The 24193-nt window shown below is 34.9% G+C and overlaps 4 protein-coding genes and 1 long non-coding RNA gene across 9 annotated transcripts; 1 reads left to right on the forward strand and 4 right to left on the reverse strand.

Moving 5' to 3' along the window:
* Window positions 1–1866: 1866 nt before the first annotated feature.
* On the reverse strand, window positions 1867–4054 carry LOC125580380. Of its 3 annotated transcripts, none has more exons than XR_007318136.1 (6): window positions 3815–4054; window positions 3379–3707; window positions 3116–3159; window positions 2576–2854; window positions 2242–2496; window positions 1867–2124 (listed from the first exon to the last, which is right to left on the reverse strand). It is a non-coding gene; the product is annotated as an uncharacterized LOC125580380 (long non-coding RNA). The 3 variants fall into 3 exon arrangements; XR_007318137.1 differs by having other exon boundaries at window positions 2237–2496; XR_007318135.1 differs by having other exon boundaries at window positions 1867–2496.
* Window positions 4055–6642: 2588 nt separating this feature from the next.
* Window positions 6643–9957, reverse strand: LOC125580381 (cell division control protein 48 homolog A-like). Its single transcript, XM_048744769.1, has 7 exons — window positions 9699–9957; window positions 9430–9592; window positions 9117–9345; window positions 8272–9038; window positions 7973–8194; window positions 7170–7886; window positions 6643–7085 (listed from the first exon to the last, which is right to left on the reverse strand). Exons 1-7 carry the CDS (start codon window positions 9725–9727, stop codon window positions 6780–6782), a joined length of 2433 nt encoding a protein of 810 aa, XP_048600726.1. The 5' UTR covers window positions 9728–9957; the 3' UTR covers window positions 6643–6779.
* A 473-nt stretch (window positions 9958–10430) lies between these two features.
* Window positions 10431–13553, reverse strand: LOC106427977 (serine/threonine-protein kinase PCRK1-like). The gene is made up of 5 exons (XM_013868702.3): window positions 13294–13553; window positions 12731–13146; window positions 11823–12083; window positions 11614–11736; window positions 10431–11210 (listed from the first exon to the last, which is right to left on the reverse strand). Exons 2-5 carry the CDS (start codon window positions 13109–13111, stop codon window positions 10689–10691), a joined length of 1287 nt encoding a protein of 428 aa, XP_013724156.2. The 5' UTR covers window positions 13112–13146; window positions 13294–13553; the 3' UTR covers window positions 10431–10688.
* Window positions 13554–17004: 3451 nt separating this feature from the next.
* On the reverse strand, window positions 17005–19516 carry LOC106427976 (adenosine kinase 1). Its single transcript, XM_013868701.3, has 12 exons — window positions 19277–19516; window positions 19111–19164; window positions 18880–18926; window positions 18768–18799; window positions 18593–18694; window positions 18443–18510; window positions 18277–18353; window positions 18096–18193; window positions 17942–18012; window positions 17803–17869; window positions 17523–17706; window positions 17005–17357 (listed from the first exon to the last, which is right to left on the reverse strand). Exons 1-12 carry the CDS (start codon window positions 19366–19368, stop codon window positions 17215–17217), a joined length of 1035 nt encoding a protein of 344 aa, XP_013724155.2. The 5' UTR covers window positions 19369–19516; the 3' UTR covers window positions 17005–17214.
* A 98-nt stretch (window positions 19517–19614) lies between these two features.
* LOC125580382 (coatomer subunit zeta-2-like) lies at window positions 19615–21323 on the forward strand. 3 transcript variants are annotated; one of them, XM_048744770.1, is made up of 7 exons: window positions 19615–19701; window positions 19945–19994; window positions 20106–20265; window positions 20391–20538; window positions 20640–20717; window positions 20814–20898; window positions 21019–21323. In XM_048744770.1, exons 2-7 carry the CDS (start codon window positions 19971–19973, stop codon window positions 21076–21078), a joined length of 555 nt encoding a protein of 184 aa, XP_048600727.1. In that variant the 5' UTR covers window positions 19615–19701; window positions 19945–19970; the 3' UTR covers window positions 21079–21323. The 3 variants fall into 3 exon arrangements, with proteins under 3 accessions (XP_048600727.1, XP_048600728.1, XP_048600729.1); XM_048744771.1 differs by having other exon boundaries at window positions 19638–19728; XM_048744772.1 differs by having other exon boundaries at window positions 19655–19838.
* Window positions 21324–24193: the final 2870 nt, after the last annotated feature.

Genomic DNA, 24193 nt, shown 5'->3' on the forward strand with positions numbered 1-24193 from the left:
TTGCGGAGCCCCTCAGGATCAAGTTGACATTATTGCCCAGAATTGTCAGCTCTCTGCTACCACACTCCCTGTCTGTTATCTAGGTGTCCCCCTCCTGTCTCAGAAGCTATCTATGCACCACTGCGCCACGCTGATCCAACTCATCAAGAGCAAAGTCAACTCCTGGAGTGCGCGAACCTTGTCATATGCATGAAGACTCTTACTGCTCAATACCGTTATCAATGGCATCACAATTTTTTGGTCCTTAACCTTCATTCTACCCAAAGCCTGCATCACAAAGATCGACTCCCTCTGTAGCTCTTTCCTTTGGCATGGCTCGTCTGAAGCTGGCCACTCAGCAAAGGTTGCTTGGGAAACTGTAACACTCTCAAAGGATGAAGGAGGATTGGGCTGTGGAGATCTGAGAGCCTGGAACAAAGCCTGTACATTAAAACTCGTCTGGCTTCTTTAAAACCTCAGGCTCCATATGGGTTGTGTGGTTCGTCGAAGAAATCCTTGGAGGTAACCTCTCTAGGTTCTGGGTAATAAAACCGAAGCAGCGATTCCCTTGGCTAGTCAAAAAATTGCTTGGACTTAGGAATTTAGCTTTCATCTGGATCCATGTCAAAGTGGGTTCCGGAGCCTCTGTGCGTGTCTGGTCTGATAACTGGTCTCATCTGGGTGCTATTTCATCGTTCTTGGCACCCTCTATCTCCAACTCAATGGGCATCCCTCAGGGTGCTTCCCTCCAAGACATCTATCAGAATGGAACGTGGCGAGTTAGACATGAAAGATCCGATAAGCAGGTTACGGTTCAAGCATTACTTTCATCTCTCACTTTGACAACAGAACCGAATTCTATAATTTGGAGTGTAGACAATACAGTTTGGGAAAAATACAGCACTGGTGGAATTTACAGATTACTCAAGAATCATGGCAACAAAGTACCTTGGAGCCGGATCATTTGGAGTAAAGGCGGAATCCCAAAGCACAATTTCATGGCGTGGCTAGCTACTCTCAATCGTCTCCCCGCTAAAGATCGGCTACTACAATGGGGTCTGAATGTGGACCCAAACTGCCTGCTTTGCTCCACTACTGCTGAATCGCATGATCATCTCATGATCGAATGCTCCTACTCTGTCTCTCTCTCGAGTAGTTTCTCCATGCGCCTTGGTCTAACCATGCCGTTGTCATGGGGTTCAATGATCTCGGCGCTACTATCTCTCACGGGGCCAGCGTGGTACAAAAGATTATGTTGCTTGGTTTGGAAGCTTGTGATCTACTCCCTTTGGGTTGAGAGGAATTCGAGACTTCATCGTCAAAACTACCGATCTGTAGACTCTTTAGCCGCAACGATGGATCGAACTATCAGGAACAAAATCAACAGCCTTCGTGACGCAAATCCTGTTGCGGCCTCAGCCATGTATCAATTATGGATCAAGTCCTCCACCTAGTTTGCATCGCTGGGAGGAAAAACAACAACTCTTCATCACCGCAACCCCCTTTTTTGGACTTATTTTGTAACTTGATGTGTTGTTTACTGGGCTGTAGCCCATAACACTAAGACTTGGCTAGCCTGTTTTTTTCTTTCTCATGTTTTAAATAGAAAAAAAGTTGCAAAAAAAAAAAAACACCACCACTTTAATTTACCTCATGTGGCAATTACCCTTTACTGCAAATTCCTCCGCCGTATCATGTCATGTCTCTATCCCTTCGGTGGCAAAAAAAAAAAAATTACCGTGTCAAAATGTATAGAATTTAGCATATTATATATTAGACCATAGATTGTTTATAGTCATTTAATTTGCTTACTTAATTTAGGAAAACTTCACAGTCGAAGTCCTTAAATAAATACAAAGAGATGATTGAATCATATTTAAACATTTATTTGGTCACATCTCATCCATATATTAAAGAAAGAAGTAAGCATTACAATTATGAAATGGTACATTCCATTAAAAAAAACAAATCACAAAGATACTCCTGAGAGTTACACACTTAGTCACATCAAAATGCAAGGAGATGATCAAAGCAACAAATACTATTCTGCACAAAATAAACTTAAACTAAAAGCCGAGAAAACAACGCCAGTCCATACTTTAGTTCCTCAAGCTGTTTGATCTCATCAGCCTCTGAAAATCACTCCTGTAAACAAATAATGATGATAGTCTTTGGTTTAAGGGAAGAAACTACCTTTCCAAGTGATACATCTATATATGTTCAAATCAGCAAGTAGAACAGAGGAGCAAACTACAACCTCACCTCGTAAGGTTTTTAGTTTGTTGTGAAACGCAACAGATTGCGAGTCAAACAAACTAAGTTTCACAGTGACGTACTGCCAAGGAGAAAACAGAATATGAATTGCACATGCTCTATTATGAAAACTAAATTCCATCATTTATGAAAGTTCTAAAGGCCTAAGTTACTTATCGATTTTGATGGCTGCCATCACACGTTCTTTTCCCTGTGGAGGGCCACATACATTGCTCTTCACAGCAGTGAGCTCACCAATTATGTCTGCAAGATGATGAACAACTGAAATAGCGCACTGGTTACAAAGATGAGAGTGGGAGAAACAACAAGCTGAAGTATTTACCTGGAAGGTGGGTTTTGTGTTGGCTAGACCAAGCAACTCACTGTGATTGCCGATCTGAACCGTTCTTCAGGAATGGGGTTCACCGGTTCGGTCATCTCATCCAGAGTGGTGGAATCACTGAATCAGATTGCCAGAGGAGAGTCTGAGAGCCTGAGAGCCTGAAGTTATGGTTGCACCCAGTCACATCAAATCCGCTGACGAAGAACATGGAACCCGTGTGAGGTGATGTCTGAAAGTGGTCAGACAGTGGACATTCACGGTGGCATGTATGAGAGTCGCCTGAAACACATGTAAATAGAAAAACCTAATCAACAAACGAAATTGAATCTATCTCCGAAAGAATGAAATAAGTTTAGAGACAGAATGAAATAAGCATTACACACACATACTCACTGCAGAAAACTTAATTACAAATTAGTTTGTCATTGCCCAAAACATAAAACTCATCAAGACTGGCTAAGCCTCCAGAAATAAACGAAAAAAAATCAAACAACACAAAACTTGCTAATCAAAGAAAAATAAATCTTCAACTGCTCTTACTTTCTGTCTTTGATGAGTCTACCATCTTCACATCACGGCGCCTCCTACATTGCAGTCGTTCGTATATTACAAACAAAACATAGAAATACAATAAAACAGAGTGTATTATGTAATCTCATGGTAATTTGAATATCTTAAAAGATATCTACCTCATATAAAAAAAGAATAACAACCCAGAACCATGAATAAAGTTCATTTCAACCAACATCAGCCTAATTGCAAAGTTGAAGTAAGGTGACCTAAAAAGTTACGATCTTTGATACCTGATACAGAAACAAAACAAAAGACACTGACATGTTCTTCGCTAGCCAGCTGTCTAAGTCTCTTGATAAGCAAGCGCTTATCTTGTCACAAGAAAGGGGAGAGAATAGAGAGAGAAAGGGATAAGAGAGAATATTGTTTGTTATTTGATCATTAGATAAGGTTTCCATAAGGGACACTCCCCCTTTTAATAGAGTGCAATAAGTAAAACGACATAGCTTTATACAATAATACTTATTCATTACTACTAACCCTCCTTCTCATAAGAAGTCTCTTCCCCACTCTCATACTTCACTTAGCCATTTCGCTTCTTCTTACTCCTACTCTTCTTCTGCACAAACGCCAATGGAACAGCTAGCTTATCATCTCTCTTCAAGAACATGTTTAAATTAACGATTGAGAAGAATGAAACAATGAATTTTATGGGAAGAAACTTACAGTATTGAATGTCAAATCGTGGAAGGAGTTGGGAGATGAAAATTAATTAGAATTTTAATGACAATAATTGAATCCAGTAAAGTTTCGTAACGGTGTCGGTCTCAGAAGGCAGGTGAGAAGAGCTGCAAGCAAATCGACGCGAATGGCGGTGGCTTTCACCAGGGATTGGCCAGTGATAATCGTACTCCGAGGGACCTCCATTGTCGCGTGGGAAACATAACCCTAATACTGCGTGTGATGACAACAAAAGGGGATTTTAAGTTATTGGGCTCAATTTAATTAGTTAAGCAGGAGGAGAAAACAAACAGTATTATATATATATATATATATATATAATCAACCATATATAAAATAACTTATTTCATTATTTATATGAAATAAAAGGCGGAAACTGTAATTACCTGCTGCACCTTTTGTCAAAAATAATCTCGTTGTCAGTCACGAATCTAACTATTTTTCCATTTTTTTTAAGCTGATAACCATAATTTAAATATTGATCCCTTTCATTTTTAATTAAATATTTAAAATCAGTTTATAATCAATATTTTTATTTATCTTTTAGCAAAAAAAAGAGGAATTATAACATAAAATAAATAAACCATATATAGATGAAATTTAGAGCAACCCATACACATTCTTATGACAAACTCATTAGCTTAATTATCTTGTTCTGTTACACTCTTACTGTCAATATACTTAGGTAGTTTTATATGAAATTTAATTAATGTGAGATTTGTGTAGAGTTAGTACAATTATTTTCAAAAGAAAACATCTAAAATTTTGACGACTTTTACTTAAAAACCTAGGTGGACTATAATTAATTAATTATGTAGTTTAATATATATATATATATATATATAATTATGGATAGCTGGTAGTGAGATCCTCTGTTCCAAATGCTATTGTTGCTGAGAAGTAAAAGAGTCGAAAGACATTAAAGTGGCATATCGAAAAACTACTTTCAGAATATGATAAAGGTGAATGGAGTAAGCATTTATACTATTGCATTTGAATTTTAAGCATAAAGGGTTAATTGCGGTTAACGTCCTAGTTCTCTGATTTTTTGTTAATTTTATGACAATCTCCAGGTATATTGGTGTATGCTGGTCGATACATTAGTGTAGATCCCGATGAAGGGAACATAATCTGCATACACCTTTATATGACCAACTCATTAGCTAAATTATAAGTAGTTTTTAATATAAAATATAATTAATGCCAGATTTGTGTAGTTTCATTGAAATATTTAAAGATGTATATATTATAAAGATCTAATTTATAGCTCATTACATCATAAGTACATATTTTTACATAGTAAAAGTGGTTCATCTTTTTAGTTGTGGTACATCTTGAGATGTTGTGTCTAAGTTTCTTCTTCTTCATAGTTTGTAATTCATGTTTTTATTTAGTCTTTATTTTTTCTTATGTTTTCCATTTTTTCACTTTTTCTATTTTCAGCTTTTGGTCTTACTTTTCAACTTCTTGAATAGATCTTTATGTTCTATATTTTCTTGTATTCACATAATTTTGGCAAACAATCATACTTAAATTTAATACCTTATAATTTTTTTAACGACCAAAGCATTCTGATGTATTATAAATCAAACAAACAAAGATAAAACGAGGAGAAAACAAAGATAAAAAAAAATTTTGGAGAAAAGTATAACCTTAAGAAAACAAAATTTTGAGTAAAACGGAAACATTAACAAGCAAGGTCGACAAAAAAAAGAGACCATTTTCTTTTTAACTTCTTTAAATCAAAACAAAGAAACGGCGATAGAGAAAGAAATGACAATCAATTCTTTATAATTTATGTTTATATTCTAATTAGAGAGAATACAAAAATGATGGTGAAAACATATATTACAATATTTCTATAGATTTTGAGTATCAATATTTAAGTTCTAAAAACTAAGAATTGGATTAAGAAGAAGGCGGTAACTGGTTATTCTTCAAAGGAATACATGAAATAAAAGGAATATTAATATGTGGAATTGAAAAAATGGAATAGAAACTGAAATTGGAATTGGAACTCCAATCATTCCACACGTTCACGAGCCTTTTTAATATGGAACAATTGGAGTAGAATTTACAAAGGATTTTTTTTAAAGTTTACGTGGAATTGATTTTAAAAAAATTTCCATGTAACTGGTAAATAGTTTTTGGAATTCCATGAAATGATGCATTCCAAACAATTTCATTCCATAATTTAGCATTCTGGTTGCAGCCGAGATGAAATCCTAGAAAAATGAAAAGAAGTATTCATTTATCAAAATTTATAAAGATAGACACAATTGGAAAGAGGATTTGCTCAATATCTTGACTATAAAATTGTAATGGAAATACTATTTTGAATTTTGAGAATAAAGGTAGAAATAAGACCAAGAAGATCACAGGAAAAAGGAGAAGTAATGGTAAAAGTGATAAGAAATTTGAGTATCAGGGTTGAGAATATTACGAATAAATATGAGAAATGGAGAGATTTATAGATCAAGAAGATATATTAAAAATAAGATATGTGAGCGATTTTGAGTCGGCAAATATAAGAAAGAACATTGATTAAAATGTCAAACAAACGATTCTGATTAACTTAGAAAAGAAAACACCAAGGAAAGGATCAGTATCACTTTCCTAGTCTTCCAAAAGATAATTCCTCTGAGAACATAAAATTTAATAGGGATGGATCTTTTAGCTGTAGAGAACATCATCGTGCCTGTTATCAAATTATTCAAATGCAACATTGATGAACATAATAGGTAAACATCTAAAAATCGAAGAGAAATAGGATAGATTGTGGTCTTTAGTGTTCCCTTGGTGGTTAGTACGAATGAACAAGAGTGAAGAGAGTACATTAATTAAAAGCAATGAACATAATTCCGATAACTTTTTTAAGAAACATAAGGTTGAAAGTAGAGAGAGAATCCGATTGAAAACTTAAATAAAAAGGATAATAAATTTGATCACACTAATTGTAGAGATCATCATCGTCCGCAGCAGCAGCTGCCGAGGTGGCAAAAGGATCAGCGACTCCAGTGGTTGCACCTGAACCAGCAGCATTAGTCTCGAACCTGAACTCAGAACCAAACCCTCTAGACTGCTGCAGCGTCTGAGCAAACGCTTGGTACTTCCTGATGTCTGCATCACTCACACTCCTGCGCGCATACTTCATCGACTCCTCAAAGTGTGCAGCTTTGATCTCAGACACTTCATCCACTCCATCTTCCTCCATGGCCTCAGGGTTCTCGCTCCTCCTCTTCTCCTTTTCAATGTCCTGCAACAACAAAACCAAAACTTAGTAACAAACTCGAGGGACTCAACACCAATCTCAACTTTTAGAGAATTACAACAACGCTACCTTCTCAATGTTTTCTCTGATGGCGTATTTGCAAGCCCTCTGGCAAATCTCAGTGATATCAGCACCACTGAACCCCTGCGTGTACTTAGCCAGAGCGTTGATGTCAACATCTTTAGCAACGGGTGATTTCCTCAAGCAGGCCTTGAAGATATTGAGACGCGAGTCCTCGTCCGGGAGCGGAATGTAAATGAGCTGGTCGAGCCTTCCTGGTCGAAGAAGAGCAGAGTCGATAATGTCGGGTCTGTTGGTCGCTCCGATGATGAAGACGGTCTTCTTAGCGTTCATCCCATCCATCTCGGTCAAAAGCTGGTTCAGGACTCTGTCCGCTGCGCCGCCGGCATCACCTCCGCCTCCACCTCCTCTCTGAGTGGCAATGGAGTCGAGCTCGTCAAAGAAGAGAACACATGGAGCAGACTGGCGTGCTTTGTCAAAGATTTCACGGACGTTCGCTTCACTCTCACCAAACCACATGGTGAGAAGCTCAGGACCTTTGACGCTGATGAAGTTGGCTTGGCACTCGTTGGCTATAGCTTTGGCCAAAAGGGTTTTACCGCATCCAGGAGGACCGTAGAAAAGGACTCCCTTTGATGGAGACATACCGAACTTCTCAAACTTCTCTGGGTGCTCCACAGGGTATTGGACAGTCTCCTGGAGCTCTCTCTTGACATTCTCAAGACCTCCAATGTCATCCCAAGAAACATTTGGAACCTCCACAACCTGCAAAACGAATAAAGTTTGGAATGAGATTCAAGTGAAATAACAGGTATTGATCTCGTTCTTAGTGCAGTGATGTCAATACTCACAGTTTCACGAAGTGCAGATGGGTTGCTGTTTCCGAGAGCAGTGTGGAAGTGTTCATTGGTCACTGCCATGGAGTTGAGGATTTCAGCATCTATGGAGTCATCTTCCAGATCAATCACATCCATCTTCTCCCTGATACATTGCAGGGCAGCTTCTGTGCACAGAGCTGCAAGATCAGCACCAACATAACCGTGTGTGTCCTTTGAGATCCTCTCAAGATCCACCTGAAACAATTAAAACAAAATATGAACTTAGCTTCATTAAGTATTACAATTAACAAAAGCTAGAATCAGAAACTTACATCTTCAGCAAGCTTCATGTTCTTTGTGTGGATCCTGAGAACTTCAAGACGTCCAATCTCGTCAGGAACACCAATATCAATCTCCCTATCAAATCTTCCAAACCTTCTCAAAGCTGGATCAATACTGTTGGGGCGATTGGTTGCTCCCATGACAATAACATGAGCACGAGATTTAAGCCCATCCATCAGCGTAAGGAGCTGAGACACAATCCTCCTCTCAACCTCTCCATTAGTCTTCTCTCTTTTCGGTGCAATAGAGTCAATCTCATCAATAAATATAATCGAAGGCGCGTTCTTCTCAGCCTCCTCAAACGCTTTCCTGAGGTTGCTCTCACTCTCACCAGCCAGCTTAGACATAATCTCAGGACCATTGATACAGAAGAAAAAGGCACCAGTTTCGTTAGCCACGGCACGAGCAATCAGAGTCTTTCCAGACCCAGGTGGTCCGTAAAGAAGAATTCCCTTCGGTGGCTTCACACCAATCGACTTGAACAGCTGTGGATGCCTCAAGGGAAGCTCAACAAGCTCCCTGATCTGAGCCATCTGCTTCCTGACGCCACCAACATCATCATAACCCACTTCATCTAGCCTTTCTTCGTCCTCTCTCTTGACTGGCTCACCCTCACAGAAAATCTCAGTGTCCGGAGCCACCACACAGTACTCAGCAGGATCCGTCTCAATAACCTTGAACTCCACACTCCTCATTCCTCCTCTGACTAGGAAGAGATCTCCCTTCCTCACGGGGCGGTATGCCTCCAAGAAATAAGCTATCGAAAAAAAAAAAAATCAAATTGTAATCAGAAAATCAATTAATAACTGTAAACAATATCTCAAAGACAACTTACGTTTGAGGTAAGCATCAAAGAGGTTTCCAGTGACTCCTTCAACGGTATCATCAACAGGCAAGATATGCACACGCTGTCCGTACTTGACATCAGGGCACTGGTGAACAGAGATAACATCTCCAAGTCTAACCCTCAAGTTAGATCTAACCACTTTGTTCATCCTGATCTTTGGCTCCTCACATGACTCATCAGCAAGAGCAATGCAAATAGTATCCTTCCTTTTCTTTCCCTAGAATACAAAACCCAAATAAGAATTCACAAAGAACACTATAATCAAAAAGCAAGTCTCTTTAATGATTTCAAAAGATCCAACCTTGATGAGAATGGTGTCGCCACGGAAGAGCTGGAGCTTCTCCATGGTGTCAGGGTGGAGAGAGACGACGGAGTTATCATCGTTGATGGCCTCATCGACGACGAGTCTGTTAGGAGACTTCTTCCTCTCCAGAATAGCAGTACTGAAGTCTTTCTTCGATTTCCTGAAAAACAATAAAGGATCAAGCTTTGAGATTTAGAGACTAGATCAATCAAAACCCTAATCGAGAAATCGGAATAATCAAAAATCGGAGATCTGGGTACACTTACGAGTCTGAAGATTCAGCTGGGTTCGACATGATGGAATCGAGATTAGCGATTGAGAGAGAGTTTTCTCAGAAAGTTTGAGAGCTTTTAGGGTTATCTCTGAGAGAGATGGATTTGGGGATTGTGAGAATGGGATCTGAAAGAGTAGAAGAGAGATCGTCGCAGATTAATATCTCTCTATGTTTCTTGTTGGAAAAGATAGAACTTTTTTTCCTTTTTTTTTCTAATCTTTCTAGAATATCACAACCGACCCCTATTGTTTCCTTTTTGTCTCGAACCTGTACCCTAATTATGTTATGTAAGTAACAACTCCAATTTTATACTTAAAAACAATGTCCAAGAAAGAGTTAGACGGTAACTAATCGCTTTATAGAAAATTAGTCATTAACCGGATTTTTCAGATCTAGGCAAAACTTATATATTAACAAATATTAATATATTTTTATACATTTATATTAGTTTATCTACTTATAAAATTACGACGATTAATTATAAGATTTAGATATACAAAAAAATTTAGACAAATTTATAGATTTGCACTAACACTATTAATGATTAAACATATTAAAAAAATAATTTAAATCAGTTTAAACCAATTTAGAACGTTTAAATTGAACTTTAAAAAAACCGTTTTGGCTATAATCAGTTTGGGCCTATGCCGATTTGGATCGTATAAATCAGATTTTTAGAAAAATTGTTTCGTTTATAACCTATACTGATTTTTAGAACATTCCATAAGAATATAAAAGATACTTTAACTACGAATGTAAAACTACGATTGTTTTCTGTTTTTATCCATGTTTGGAACAAAACTCCCGAGTCCTGATAAGCTATATAAACATATCTCGCCAACTCAGCTGTGGTTACAAGCATTAAACTATAACATTCAGCATCTTTCACAAAATCTTCATTTATAAAATATGTATATGAGGTAGATCTTGATCCCCATTGTGAGACTTCTCTGTTTGTAACAAGAAGTTAAATCTCAAGCAATCAACAAGCTCCTACTGCCTTTGGGTTCCATAACTTGCCAAACCAACCTCCTTCACCTCCTCCACCACCATTGTTCCTCGTCTCTAAAACCTTCTTTTTCCCTCCCACATCTCTAGAAGTCTCTAGACTCTTCGATGGAACTAGCTGCGGGCTAGTACCACTCCCTGAAGGCGCTTCCACAATCTTAGTCACCATCTCCAACACTTCACTCATCTTGGGACGTGCTTTTGGGTTCCTAACCAAACATCTGTTGGCTACAACTGATAGCTTCTGGACTGCTTTAAGATTGTACTTCCCTTCAAGTCTTGGGTCTAATATGAGCTTGAACTTCTTTGTGTCTGATAGATAAGGTCTCACCCACTCTAGAAGCTTCTGCTCTCCATTAGGTTTGTTCCTGTCAACTGGTCGCCTCCCTGTGATAAGCTCGTAGATGAACACTCCATAACCCCACACATCGCTTTTGGATGTGAGACGGCCCGTTTTAATGTATTCAGGAGCTGCATAACCCATTGTACCTACAACCTAACAAAGAGAAAGTAACTAGTTACAAAACACAGTGTTTAAGAAATTGCGGTAACTACTAATATCAACTAGGCAAGATTGGTATAGATACAGACTAAGCGTTAACATTAGATATTTAGGTTTTGTGTTTAATTATAAATTATTTTGATGAATTATAAAACATATATCTACTAAAATAAATAAACTACAAAAATAAATAAACTAGACAAATTTGTGGATTTACACTAACATTATTGTTTAGCTTGCCACATTTAACCTAATTTAGATTGATTTAAAACAGTTTAAATCGACTGCATAAATAGGATTTAAAGAAAATTGTTTCGGCTATATTTAGGCTATTTGTAGAATATTGCAAAAACATAGCTGTTACTCAAATCTAAAAAAGTGAATGCAGAGAACTTACATCAGTAGTAACATGAGTCAGTCCTTCAGATGGACCTAAACGAGCCAGGCCAAAGTCAGAGAGCTTTGCTTTCCAGTCCTCATCCAAGAGAATGTTCGAGGACTTAAAGTCCCTGAATATTATCTGTAAAAAACAATAGAGATCAAAGTCAGTAAAGAGAGATCAATGAGATCAATTCAAGTCATAATGTAGCAGAGTGATGACATTACCTGAAACTCCATTTGTTCATGCAGGTATGTTAAACCACGAGCTGCATCTTGAGCGATTCTCAGCCTTAGATCCCAAGCAAGGACTGTGAGTGAGCGAGGGGATAAGTGGGACTCAACGCTTCGGTTTGGCATGTATTCATAAACCAAAAGCCGTTGGATCCCACGTTCATCATCTTCTGCACAGTAACCAAGCAACTTCACCAAGTTTGAATGCTCAACCACACCAAGAAAGTTCACTTCCGTGACCCATTCCTTATGCCCCTGCAAACAAAAAAACAACAAATGAGATAATAGAACATTAGACATATATGTTATGACCAGGACCGGTCATGGGTCAAGCCGGATGAAACATTCGTCTTGAGCTCTAAAATTTTCAAAAAAATATATATAAATAGACTCTTAAATTTGTTAAAAAAAAAAATTAGTCCCAAATCTTTTTTAAACCGTCTATAACCCTTCCCCCCCTCCAAATCTATAACCGTCTATAACATTAGACATATATGTTATGACCAGGACCGGTCATTGGTCAAGCCGGATGAAACATTCGACTCAAAGCTCTAAAATTTTCAAAAAAATATATATAAATAGACTCTTAAATTTGTTAAAAAAAGTTTAGGCCCAAATCTTTTTTAAACCGCCTATAACTCCTCCCCCCCCTCCCTCTCTCCAAAATCTCAGGGTCGGCTCTGGTTGCGACGGACCAAATGCACATTCTATGCTCTACTAGAGCCTATCCCTTCGATTAGTACGATATTGTCCGTTTTTGGGATTAAACTCTCTCGAGAAAGCTCCTCTCCAAAAGTTGTAGTTACACTAAACCAAATATATATATTAGATTTTTTTGGTCTAATATTTATCCTAATGGTATACATAACTGATAAAGCATGAGAACAAGACTAGAGACTTGCCTGCAACCCTCTTTTACCGAGCTGCTTAACCGCGACTTCGATTTTAATCGACGGATCTTCCAAGTCCCTCACTGTTCCCCTGAAGACACAACCGAACCCTCCTTCCCCAATCATAACGGAGCGGCTAAAGTTCTTAGTCGCAGCCTTGAGATCAGTAACGCTGAACTCTCTGAGATTACTTTCTCTAGCAGACGTTGAAGGGTACGAGTTCTTCCTCCCCATGGACGACTCCGTGCTCGTCCCAGAGGCATCTCGAGAGTTGAAATCCGACCCGCTTCGGTTTATGTCGCGGTCGGAGAAGTTGGAGGTCAGTGAGACAGACTTGGGAGTCTTGTTGTGTTCCTCTTTCTTGTCACCACTAGAGAACTTGAAACACTTCATTGTCGAGAAGAGATTATACCACCGAGGTTTCTCCACTGCAGATACATAAACAAAGTTAAAGCCTTTGCAACCAAAACAGAGTAACTGTTAGATCTTGAAGCTAGAAGTAATCGAATTTCGAAAGTTAGTTCCTTTACTCTAAGACCCAACAACGACATAGCTAGAAGATGATTATAACTCACCTTTGAAGTTACTTTGTGAACAGAAAGATCGAAACTTTATCAGAAGAAGATGAAGTTCAAGGCCAGAAGGGAGAGAAGATGATTATTATTTGAAATGGGTTATGATAGAAAGAGATCGTGGTTTTGAGTCTTTGAGAAAAGATACGCAGAGTGGTTTTTAAGAAGAGAAGCTTGGAAGAAAGAGAAGGTGAAGACGACGTCACACGGCAGAAACAAAAAGTCTTTGCAGATAGTAGCCAAGTCAGCAGAAGAAAGAATTTTTATTGGAGAGGAGAGAATAAAATGATTGTATATTGTATAATTTTTCTAAAAAGAATATATTTTTATATAAAAAAGGAATTGTGGAAAAACGTTTTTCTTCCTTTGACATTTTCAACGTTAAGGTGTTTGAAAAAGTAGCCAAGAAATCAGTGAATCTGAATATCTGATCCTTTTTTTTTTGTAATATGATTTTATTAAGTAGTAAAAGTGTGGGGTTTGGTAGTTGTTACGTTTTAGAGTAACTTTGTTGATATAATTTACTGTTTCTTTATCTTATATTTCAACATCGTTGTTGCATCAACATTTGATTTCAAGTATGTACTCTACATATTGTTGATTAGAAAAATGTTTGATAAGATCACAATAGATGATGGTGAAAGAACTACAACACATAATTTTAACCACAATGTATATGAGTAATGACAGACAACTGAACATGTTGGAGCTCTTTTAAAAGACTGAATACATATATTGCAAGAAACTGCATGCTATGAGATTCAAATGTCAAATTAATATAGAATTAACAAATTTTGCATTGTTAATGCCAGTAAGCATATGATTCTCTATCAGACTTATTTTATGATAATTTATAAAATTATCATGAGATCTGCAATGGGGAAGTTAGTGAAAGGGAACTTGGGAGTCACCAAGGAGATTTTCCCAAATTTTCTTGGAACCTTGATTACATAAACTTAATGAAAAGTTTAACATTTTCACACATAAAAATACAGTATCAATTAAAAAAATCTTCGGTTTCTTAAAAGTGGTCAAGTAAATTGTAACATTTTTTTTTTTTGATTAACCTAGGGGTATCCCAGGCCCATGGAGAGGCCCAGACTAATCCCTAAAGGGAGGTGCAGCCCACGGATAGATCCTCTCTCCGGGTATTCAAATGAGCCGTAAAGCATAGGTCCATATCCGTGTTAGGTGACCAGGATAATTGTGACTTAGTTTCGCGCAACAGGTCGATCGAACCTGAAACGTGTTGGCGTCTCAGTCCCGTCTCCTTACCACTCGACCACGATCACCAAGTCTTGTAACACTTGTTGAACAACCTTAAACCTTGGTAACTTAACTTATTTTCTACTAACACAACATTTGTCGTGTTGCTTGCACCAAGTGGGTTAATTTTAAGTTAACGGTTTGATCCCAGTTTTATATTTTCTACAAAAACAACTTGAACATTGTATTCGACGTGATATAATTTTATTAACCAAGCATTGACAGCCTTATGATAAGAGGTGGATTTGAGAAAAAAATGTTGTTCTAAATTTAAAACTAAGTTATTGATGTTTGGCCGAACAAAGATAGAAAAATGTCTTAAATCTTATAAGAGAACTCAGAATCGAATTAGTCGTCGATACTATTTTTCTGAAAGATTCGTTAGTTTTTGGCAAGATACCATAATTAATAAAAAGAAATTGATATAGCTTACCCTCAAATATCACAACTTCATTACAGTTTTTAGAATAGAAGGAAAAGTCAAAGTTATTGGATACTCAAAAGGTCAAAAGTAAACAGACTTCAACGACTTATATTGGTCCAACTCCTACCCTACTACGAGAAACATCCCAAACGAGACAAAGCTGTCATATCCTTATATACCCCCATCATTTCATTCTGTAGAATTTGTTCTATGCACCGACCTAAAAAAGAGGTTCTACGAACTTTGTTTAGCATATACAGTAAGTATCCAATAGAATTCGTTTAACGAAAGCCAACTTGAACTCGATTTAAGAGACAAGTTATGAAATGGTCTTAACTACAATAATAACAATATATTTTTATATAGAATGTGAATGTGGACTCAAGTCATGATTATTGCAGAAAAACAAACTGGAACTGGGCTCATGAGTTATTTTTCTCTTTAAAATATAATGTTGTAAACTTGAATTATATATGTCACTAATCATCCAACTTAAAAAAGTTCACAGACCTTATAAGTATTTGAATATAAACTCTTAATATTGAAAAATAAATAACTTAAGCTTTGGCTTTGGTGGAGCTTAATTACCAAAAACAGATTACAACTTGTGCACATTTTAAACAAAGATGCAACAAGCCATGAACAATATGCACATTTTAAGCTTTGGCTTTGGTGGAACAATGAGTATTATATATATGAATTATTTTATGTATTATATGTTTTTACATATTATGAAATAATAAATATTTATTGAATAACTAAAATCAGTATTACATATATAATTAACTTGGTGCGACCATATAAATCAATTTTATTAATCTAAAAAATATTTTTTGTTTCTATTTGATAGGAATTTATAATTAAATTTAAATGATATTAACATACATAGTGTATTTTTAATATTAATGTCTATTAAATGATATTTTCTACTCATATGATTTTTTGATCATTTGTATCATTTATAGCAAAAACTTTAAATTATTGATAACAAAATTTTCATTGCTGGATTAATAGTTTTAGTAATTTATAGTTGTCAATGTTTGTTCAAATCTTTTATAAAAAATTGTTCAAAATAAATTTTAAAACTAAAATATTTATGTATTTTATATGGTATATAGTTTAATTTAAAACGATATATATATATTTATATATTTAATCTTAGTAATTAATTAAATTAAAATTTTTACTTATATTATTTTGTAATCATTTTATTTTGTCATAACAAAAATTTTAAACTATGGATCACAAAACAATTAAACCATGGATCACAAAATTTGAATGTGAGACTTTTAACAGTTTAGTAATTTATAGTCGTTTTTAAAAATTCAAAATATAATATATTCAGAAAATTTTAAATTTTATTATATGGTTAATGTGGTTGTTTAATTTATTTTAATAATTTAAAACTAAACAAATATGATAGAAGATACACTATTTTTTATCAAATCTTTATTATTCAAAATCACTGATTGTTTAATTCATATATAGTTTAATTTAAAATGGTATAAATATATATATATATATATATATCTCTTTTAATCTTAATAATTTAATAAATTACAATTTTTATTTATATTATTTTCTAATCATTTTATTTTTCCATAACAAAAATTTTAAACCATAGATCACAAAATTTAAATGTGAGACTTTTAACAGTTTTAGTAATTTATAGGCATTTAAAAAATTCAAAAAATAACATATTCATAAAATTTTATTATATGGTTAACGTGATTTTTTAATTTATTTTAATAATTTAAAACTAAACAAATATGATATAAAATACACTAATTTTTATCAAATCTTTATTATTCAAAATCATTGATTGTCATATATATTTTAACAACATTAGGCAATTTCGTAACTTTTATTTAAGAAAATAATAAAGAACATTAATAATGCATTTACGGTGAGTTTATTAAAAAGTTTATTATATAATTAAATGAACCAACATATAGTGATAACACGTGGCTACAAAAATAAATTGTAATGTTTTTCAATTAATATATAGGAGATATGTCACTCACTAGTATCGTAATGATATTTATTTTCTCTAATATTTTATTTATCAATAAAAATTCTATTAAAAGCATGATAAAAAACAAGCCAAAACACACTTCACTTCATAGTTTTTGTGAAAAAAGAAAACCGTACACTTAATAGATCAAAGCCTCAAAATGTGATACTACTGACGTTTATTTGGGATAATAGTAGTATGCTTGGAGAGAGTTTCAGCTTTAGTTGAAGTCTGGTTTCTCAGGGTAAGTGCAGCCAGACCTCTGAATCATTACGTTTGAAGCGTAGCATCCCGCCCTGACACACTCCTCGATCGCCTTACCATGCACCAGCTGCGAAAGAAACCCTCCCACAAACGCATCACCTATATGAACCACAAATAAAAAGTGGTCAAACCATGATCTGGTTATTACAACTTGACTAGGGTTTGTGGTGTTTAAAGTCTTAGCTTCCACTGTATCTAGCGGCAGCCTAGGACTGAAGGGTACCAAACTAGAGCTCGTGTGAGAGATATGGTCTTATCATGTACCTGCACCGTTTGTGTCAACGAGCTTCTCCTTGGGGAGAGGGATGACTGGGTACTTCTTCACCTTTCCATCCTCGGCGACAACCACTGGATCTGCGCCTTGTGTGATCACAGTAGTCCTCTTGTATGTTCCGGTGGCTTTAGGCAACTGAGAGATCTTGATTGCTATTTGCTCAACATCATCGGTCTGTATAAACACAACCACAAAGATTAGCAACAAAGCTGTCTTTGTTAAAACAATAAAAAAAAAAAAAACAGGGTGAAACAAACCATGGATGTTTACCTCCCATCCGTGAACCCTGGAGAAGGTTCTTGCCTCCGTCTCATTGCCGAAGACATAGTCCATGTACCTGGTTAGAATCGCATGCATGAGTCTTGCTTTAGGAAACTATAAGATGGAATAAGATTAGGGTAATGCTTACGGCAGGCACTTCACTTGAACGTCTTTGAAGAATTCACAAATGAATGGAGCAGAAAGGTTCATGGTGAACACCTGTCAGTTAAGTAAGAATCCATCATCAGAGATCTTTCATATAGAAGATGACGTTTTGGTGAAGGGATTATATCTTTGTGTACCTTGTTGTTTGCAGCGGCGTGCTCACGAACCAACTGAATAGATTCTGGTGACACCGTGAGGAAGAATCCAGCAATGTAGTAGAACTTGGCCTTCTCAACTGCCAAGGAAAGGAAAACAAATGTGAAACTATCCAATCTCAGAGTGCAAACTCAAGGTAGGAAAAGATGAGTTTATTATTACCGAGAGCCCAGTTCTCAGGCTTCTTTAGGTGTTCAACCTTGTAGCAATTAGCAGCAGAAAGATTCGCAATAAGAGACCTGAGAAAAAAAGGAAACATACATCAATACAACTCCCTAGAAGAAAATCTTTTGAAGCTAATAATGATAAGCAAGAGAAAGAGAGCGACCTTTCTCCACCAACAACGCAGACACCGCAAGTTCCTGTACCTGCTGACTCATCTTCATGATAGTGGACCTGCATACAAAACAGCAGCAAATTAAAAGCAGAAACAAGCTAACACTTAGCATTGATAAACAGAAAGCAAAGACTGACTCACATTGACACCAGCTGCTGTGGCATCCTTCTTCATTGCCTCACCGTACTTGTCCTTACCAATGGATCCCATGTAACTGGTTGCCCCAGTGATTTGAAGCATCCACTGTAGTGTGGTATAATTCATTTAGCAAAGAAGTAGTAACTCTATGAGAATAAGGACGTAACCATCACTTTACCTGGGCCACTTTGATTGAGTTCTGTGTAGCACCTGAAAATAATCAAAACGAATATATATCATAATCAAACAAACACCAAGTTTCAAAAAAAAAAAAAAAAACTAATAATTACCTCCAGCAATGTATTCGACAGTGAACTTCTCGCTCATCTCATCGTACCTAAGAAAAAAAAATCACAGTCATAACAATCATCAGACTTTTGTGACAGCATTATAAACTTGTCACATAAAAAAAAAATCCAAATTCTATTCTTGACTTAAATCAAGATTCCATTTATCAAAAGGCTACAAAATTTACTCTTTGATTGTAATAAAAAAAAGTGTTCATCTTTATTTTTACTTACATGGGCAAATGTTTGTCTTCGGCGAGAATCGCATTGTTCAACTTGATGTCGTATCTGTCAACCATTACAGAGGAAAAAACATTAGAGATCAGAGGAGTATCTCTACGTAAACAATCAAGATCGGAACGAGAACAATCTGGAAGAGATGGATCTGATCTGAGCTTACTTGTTGAGAAACTCTTGGTCTACGACGGCGGAGACGTCGAGGAGCGGGTTTCCCATTCCCAAGAGGATTCCATCGAAATCAGAGGACGCCATGGATGATGATGATGATGTTGTGAAGGAAAGAGATTCAGATCTGGTAAAGGGAGGACACTTCTTCGAGTGGGGTTCGGTTCAGACAGTGGAGAGAGTGCGAGACTGTTTATATTCGTCAAAACTCCAAAACGGCACGTAGTTCAAATCCAAAAACAATAAACGCCGCGCAGTCTCGGTTATTAAGTATAACATTTCAAAATTCATAAAAAACCGGATCCGGTCGAACCATTCAAGTTATCATAACCGGCCAGATTCAAAATTCTCAAATTCAGATCTAACTAACAAACGACGAAGAGGACGAAAGGTTGCACAGTGTTCGCTCTCTCGAAAAAGGCAATCCGACTCCGATCTTGTATTCCGGTGATCGTTGCTCACCTTGACTCTTCGATTACGATCGCTTCCTCAGATCTTCAATCGTACTTCGAAATTTCGTTATTGTGATTCAGTGCATTGTAGAGATCTGTATTAGGGTTTGTATGGAGCTTTGTATCGATCAATTCGTGTTTTCTTTGATTTGAATCTGAGATTTTGATTGGTGTAATCACTCAAAGTCATCTGCTTTTTTTGTGTTTGCAGTGACGATAACTCAGATCTATCAACAAATGTCAGGCTTTCACGGGACTAATGTAAGTGCATATCCTCATTGAACATTCTTAGCATGTGACTCTATCTGCTAAAGCCGCAATCTTTAGCATGATCTGTGGATCTACTGACTGTGCGTATTACATTTGAATAAGGATTCATGTCCTTTGGTGAAGAACATTCTTCTTCTAGACTCTGAAGGGAAGCGTGTGGCTGTCAAGTACTACTCCGATGACTGGTCAACTCATGCTGCCAAGTTGAGTTTCGAGAAACTTGTCTTCTCCAAGACCTCTAAGACCAATGCTCGCACTGAAGGTAAACACCACACACACGTATGATTCATTTAAGCAATTTTTCTTTCATGGTCTGTGTAGATACATACTGTATGTTCTAGTCGCTTATAGATGTTTGTTAAGCTTGGGTTTAACATTTATGTGCAGCTGAGATCACACTGTTGGACAGTAATGTTATTGTGTATAAGTTCGCCCAAGACCTTCACTTTTTTGTTACTGGTGGCGAAGATGAGAACGAGCTCGTCTTGTCTTCTGTTCTTCAAGGCTTTTTCGATGCTGTTGCACTTCTTCTGAGGTATTAGCTAGACCTTATAAAATAATAATCGAATATTTCCTTTATTTAGTAATAAACGATCTCAACAGTTGATGTTTGCTGCATCCTCTTTTCCTTACCAGGAACAATGTGGAAAAGATGGAAGCTCTTGAGAACTTGGATCTCATCTTTCTCTGCCTGGATGAAATGGTCGATCAGGGGTATGCAGCAAGTCTAATATCTTATCCCTCCACGGCTTTGATATGCTCAGTCTTAAGCTTATTGATTGTTTATGGCTTGTGGAATATGTGTTTAAGGGTGGTACTTGAAACGGACCCTAACGTCATTGCGGGGAAAGTAGCAATGCAGAGCACAGAAGCTAGCGGTTCGCTCTCTGAACAGGTGATGACATTGTGACCAGAGCATCTTCTTTATAGTCTTTGATTTAGTTTTGGATCACTTGGGTTTTGTGTGTTTGCTTAACTTAAAACGTCGCATCCCTTTTACGTTTTGGGATTGCAGACATTAACTCAAGCACTGGCAACAGCTCGGGAGCATCTGGCAAGAAGTCTGCTTACATGAGTTCTCTCATATGCATGCCCACACCTAATCATAATCAGAAGCTTATGAACAAGAACTATGGCGGTCACATGTGCGAATTTTGTTGGGCTCGTAAATGGGCCTCTTACCCTTTTGATTTGAATCAATTATAGTCCATGTGTGCTTTATCCTTTGGACCCATATTACTCTTTTGATTTAAATCCATCATTTTGTGAACTCTCATAATTTTCTTGGTCCATAATTTTTAATTTTATTATTTTAATTTAGATTTTAAATAAAAAATAATTCTAGAATAGAAATAAGAGAAAAAAACAAAAATAGCACTAAATCAAGTTTTTGTTCCCAAACTAGCACTCAAGGTCAAAAGTCACAAAAATAGCACTTGATGTTTTATCAAAAGTCACAAACTTAGGGTTTAGAGTTAAAGGGTGGGGTTTAGGATTTAGGATTTAGGGTTTAGGGTTTAGAGTTTAGGGTTTAGAGTTTAGAGTTTAGGGTTTAGGGTTTATGGTTTAGGGTTTAGAGTTTAGGGTTTAGGGTTTAGAGTTGAGAAATGAGGTTTTGTAGATAAGATTTCAAATTTTGAAAAATAAAAAAATTAAAATTTTCAAAGGATAAACTTAGAAAGGTGCTATTTTGGTTATTTTAGTTTTTGAGTGCTAGTTTTGTGATATAAACTTAGAAATGTGCTATTTTGGAGATTTGCCCTAGAAATAATTAACATCACTTGCCAAATAATCCAAATTATATTATAAATAATGATTTATGTTAACTAATTTTAAAATTATATAAAGTATAATACCGTTTGATAATTTTTTTTATATATATTTATAAACTACATAATATAATGAGCACAACTCTTTATAATTTAAATGATTTAATTATATATAAAATAAAAAATAAATCTGAAGCTAATTATTATCATTTGCCAAATAACCTAAATGATATTACAAATATTAGTGATAGCTAATTTCAAAATTATAAAAAGTGTAATAATATTTGATCAATTCTTTTTATATTTATATACAACATATAATAATAAATATAAAACAATTTATAGAAATTGATATAATGATTTCATATTCTTATAAAAATATTGTAGCATCTATAATTATGATTAATCTCTTATAATGTCCATATATACTTAATAATAATTAGGTTTTGAAGATTTGACAGATTATATTTAACGGAACATGTGAGGACTTTGATTTAAAAAATGTTTTGCATTTAAGTCAAATAATATACTGAATAATGTAATGTTATGATTGAAAAAAATTTTAAAATAGATTTTTGGTTCATTGATTGTATGTTTTGTATTATTATTTAGAGAGAGAAATAAATATTTGGAAAAAAAATATGTAAAACATTAATAGGAAACAATTAGCAAAATTTTAATTAAAAAAATGAAATGATGACGAGAAAAACAAAAGAGTCCGAAGAAGATGAATAACATGTGTTAGAAAAGTTAATGTGATGATTACATATATAATTCCACAAGCATTTGTTATTATTAAATATTCATCGGTTATTTTTACATCAAATTTATGGAAACCTTATTACTGATTTCAAAATATCTGAAGTTATAAATTATATTTTTAATAACCCCTATATATTAATTGAGAAGCATTTGAAAAATTAGAACATTAATTTTGTATTAATTAAAAAAAACTCCAAATCCTAGGTGGTACTCTAAATGCCTTCTAAATTTCATTTCAAAGAATTCTAGAGCATCTAATATAAAGTATAGTTTAATCTAATGGTGTCACATTATTCCATAATTATATAACACTAGAGAACATTATATTAACCTAAAATATAGGAAGTGTGTATTCTTTCCTTAAATAAAAGCTACGGAATTACCTAATATGATTTACATATATATGACAATTAATGATTATGAATAATAAAGATTTGATAACAATTTTTGCATCCTTCTTCATTTTGTTTAATTTTATAGTATTAAAAAAATAAACAATCACATTAATCATATAATAAAAAAGTTAGATGTTTTTCTTATATGTTATATTTTGAATTTTTTAAAATGACTTTAAATTACAAAAATGAGGAAACCTTATATGTTATATATTTTTTTAAAACGATTTTAAAATACAAAAATGAGGACACCTTATATGTTATATTTTTCTTATATGTTAGCTTTTTTTCTTATATGTTATATTTTGAATTTTTTAAAACGACTTTAAATTACAAAAATGTAAGTTTTCCTTAAGTATACGACTAAAAACATTAAAATGACATGTATCAATTCGATGGTTGATTTGAAAGCTTTCAAAACCATATAGAATATCAAAGTCAAAATAATTCAACTGTGAAAACAATACTGTTCATTTTTTTCAAGAATGTGTTCGATGGAAAAAATAAGGTTTTTATGTCATAATTTGTTTAATGTCCAATCCGATCAATCATGATGTATTAATTATAGTTTTGTTCCATTATTTTTAATAAAAATTGATCTGATCAATCGGAAAGAAATTATATAATCACAACAAAAAATATTATATATATATAAATAAAATGATCAAATATATAAAAGAAACTATCGATAATATATACAAATAAACTCACCATGCGTCTGCGCAAGGTGCAGTTCTTATCCTATCCTAATATGTCCATAAAAGTTGAAGTTCATATAGTATGTCATTTCATTATTTTATTTATAAAAATAGTTATATAAAATCATATATGACTGGTAAGGTCTATATATACAGTAAAAAAAATGTCTAACTATGGTACGTCGAACTAATAAAAAATTCAATAGATGCACTATATATACAGTGTAAGGTCTATATATACAGTGTAAGGTGTAAATAGCGAATTACATATGACAGACTGAATATAAAGCTCGGATCGTAGAGGGGACCATGCATGTTCCAAACCCTATATTTCTTCCCATTAATTTCCGGGAATCAAGTAATTATTTTTGTAACAAAAATATTATTATCGTTTTCATGAAATTAGGGCTGAAGTACAAACAAAAACTAATGATGCCCTAATGGAAATGAAATCTCTTGCAAGTAGGTTCTTAGAGCATGTTTATAGGTGTGTTTTTAAGTGGGGTTGTTAACATAAATAGGTTATTTAATTAAAAGAAATATGTGACTAAAGCAAGGGGCGTCCC

Source organism: Brassica napus, chromosome C1 (genome assembly GCF_020379485.1).
Source record: "Brassica napus cultivar Da-Ae chromosome C1, Da-Ae, whole genome shotgun sequence".
In the NCBI taxonomy this organism is placed as follows: Eukaryota; Viridiplantae; Streptophyta; class Magnoliopsida; order Brassicales; family Brassicaceae; genus Brassica; species Brassica napus.